We start from the raw sequence: 2,744 nt of genomic DNA on the forward strand, positions 1-2,744 counted from the left end.
ATTGCAGCATCCCCAGATAAGTAGCAGTTGGTACAATTTGAGCGAGAAAACAAGACAAAAACTGATATTTCATTAATTTTAAGCTGTAGCCTACACAAACAGGCTATGGAGGGGATTTTGGACAAGGACAAGCCGTGCTCGCTTACTCTTAAAAAACTTGCAGAAGAACCCACCGCCCAACTTGCTGCCGGGTGTATTTGGCCTTATTGAAAAAATGGGGTTAAATCTGGGAAATATCCCTGTTCTTTAGCTCAAAATGGACAGGTATGGCAACAGTTTTTTTGTTTGCTAATTTCCCTGATGGAGACTAAGACCCTGTTTCTTGAAAGCATCGTTGCAAACCAGTTAACACCTTAATAGGTTGCCAATGGGAAATTGAATTGCAACCAAGTAAGTTGCTAATTTAGCAATGACACTGTTAAGAAACACACTCCAGACCAGCCCTTTGGCCAATCGTTTGGCACAATACCAAATGTTTTCGTCTCACATTTTTCATCGCAATTCTTGTATTCTTCAAGTCAACACCAGAAATGTATCTGCAACTACATGTTCCCTTTTTTGTATGTGCTATTGACTCTATCCACCACCAAACTCCTCTACCTTCACTCCCCAGGGGAGTGCTCCCGCATGCAGACAACTATCTTTGTCAGGAGTCAGAGTTGTCTCCCGTCTTTTTGGTGTGAAGTAGTGCGAAGCTTAATAGTTACCTGTGACATTGAGGTAGGTGGCGTTGTAGTAGATCATGTGTTGTCCTGGTTTGGCTCCACAGAAGTAGAGTCCAGAGTCAGATACTCTCACACTCCTGATCTCTAGTGTAGACATGCTGTTGGTCATGGATGCTGTCATGTAGTAGCAGCTGAAGCCGTTGTAATAAGAGGGAGGCCCATTGGCTGAGAATCCCTCGTTGTAGGTAGGGCTAAGGATGGAGATCGGTGCTGATTGGCCGATTTGCCTCAACCAGGTGACTGATGTGTATCCTGGTCCTGTTCCCAAAACTGAGCAGTTCAACTGGACCATCTGACCCTCACTCACCACCACTGAGCTGGACTTGAATTGGGAGGGAACAGGGGTTCGCTCACCTAATGCACATACCTATAGTTAGGTTCTATGCACAGTAACTTGAGGAGATAATACTGATCACCATTTCAATGTCTGTGCAGTCATCCAAATCCCTTCTATTCAATTACTCATCTTCACCACTACAGTACTCAGCTAAGCTACATTGCCCTAACTAGGTATTGGATAACAAGCAAAGAACAGAATTAAAGAATTAGAATCATATTCCCTTATTAAAAAAAAAACAAAAACACACAAATAATTGAAAATAACAAATAATAAGTATATAATACCAACTCTAGTGCTTCAATTAAAAATTATCTGAAAAGCTAACTAAAAATGTATGCACTAAACATGTTTTAGCTCCATTGACTGCCATTCATTTTTCACTTGCTTTCGATCACCCTCCATGGTAGTTTCAATGGCCCTCATTTATCAAAGCAGCGTACGACGAGAATCGTACGTACGTCGTGTGTACGTTCTTTTTCTACGACCACTTGGCATTTATCAAATCTCATCGTAAGCGCAGGAAAGATGAAATCCTACGACTGCTCTCAGACGGTGTACGCCGTTTTCAAATTGGACTTGAGATGACTATGATCACCAACTTGAGCAGCAGTTGTAGCGCAAAAACTCACTATCATAAATATGTGACCTACATAATTACAAAATATTTTTACATTGTATATTTTGCCTATAAGCCAACTTCTACTTGTTTGAATTGGTGCACCCTTCCTGGGAGCGCTGCGTTAATTTGGCATAGGTCAACAACTGCAAGAGACTTCTAATTTGTGATTTGACGTGATGTGTGAATAATTGTGCAATATACAGCCGAGTATTGGAATGTGCCTTCAGTCGTGGAATCAATGGACCGACGTCCTTTCTTTTTAACACCTGGGAGTTCAGGCGCACATCAATCAATAGCCTACATACAGTAATAATCTCCCGGTTGAGTTTCGCCATTACGCACGACTATCCGAATACACACCTGACACGTGTGTGTCCGATAACACGTTATAGTCGTCCATTTAGATGGCAAAAGCTAGGGCTGTCCCCTCGAAGGACTAGAGCGCAGGAGAGAAGCAGGGCGCACGTGAGCGCGAGAAGGACAGCGCACTGGACATGTAAAACTCTCCTATCCCCAACAAATGGTTTGGGCACTGTTTGTTTGCCAGTTTCACGTAGGAACCCTTTCTTGACCTCGTTTACAAAAAGGTTTATCATCATATTTTAAAAAATAAATTATTATTTAATATAATAATATAGATATAAAAAATATCTTCATTATGTCTACTGTAGTCAATCAAACAATTCATTGTAAGTAGGCTATTTGGAAATCAATCTCTACCCCTTACATATTGAGAACCGAAACACTGTTGACTACTGCTGTTGATTATTTCCACATGTTATTTTGTTGTCTACCTCGTGTAAAGCCTAATTTCAAGCTGACAATCAACCAGAAACTTGGATGTTTTAGCCAGTTTGCATCTCTCCATGTCGCAAACTTAGGGGTGTGGTCTCCTTCCCGCCGTTCCAGAGAAGGTGTGATTATTCTAATTATGATGGTTTTCAGACGCTGGATTTATCAACAGCCGCTCGCTCTTACGACAGGATTTTAAAGGTACACATGTTTAGTAAATCTCACGTGAGCTTTGTCGTACAACGAGATCTGCGCTCATTTCTGTGAT

At 41.4% G+C, this 2,744-nt stretch overlaps 1 protein-coding gene across 1 annotated transcript in view; it reads right to left on the reverse strand.

Moving 5' to 3' along the window:
- Positions 1 to 1,017, reverse strand: part of LOC134438054 (uncharacterized) — a 3,885-nt gene extending 2,868 nt beyond the window's left edge. Inside the window, exon 1 of the mRNA XM_063187642.1 lies at positions 708 to 1,017. Within this exon, the coding sequence (XP_063043712.1) occupies positions 708 to 1,017 (310 nt within the window). The remainder of the gene's footprint in view (positions 1 to 707) is intronic.
- Between the last annotated feature and the right edge of the window lie 1,727 nt (positions 1,018 to 2,744).

The sequence above is a fragment of the Engraulis encrasicolus genome, chromosome 21 (assembly GCF_034702125.1).
Source record: "Engraulis encrasicolus isolate BLACKSEA-1 chromosome 21, IST_EnEncr_1.0, whole genome shotgun sequence".
NCBI lineage: Eukaryota > Metazoa > Chordata > Actinopteri > Clupeiformes > Engraulidae > Engraulis > Engraulis encrasicolus.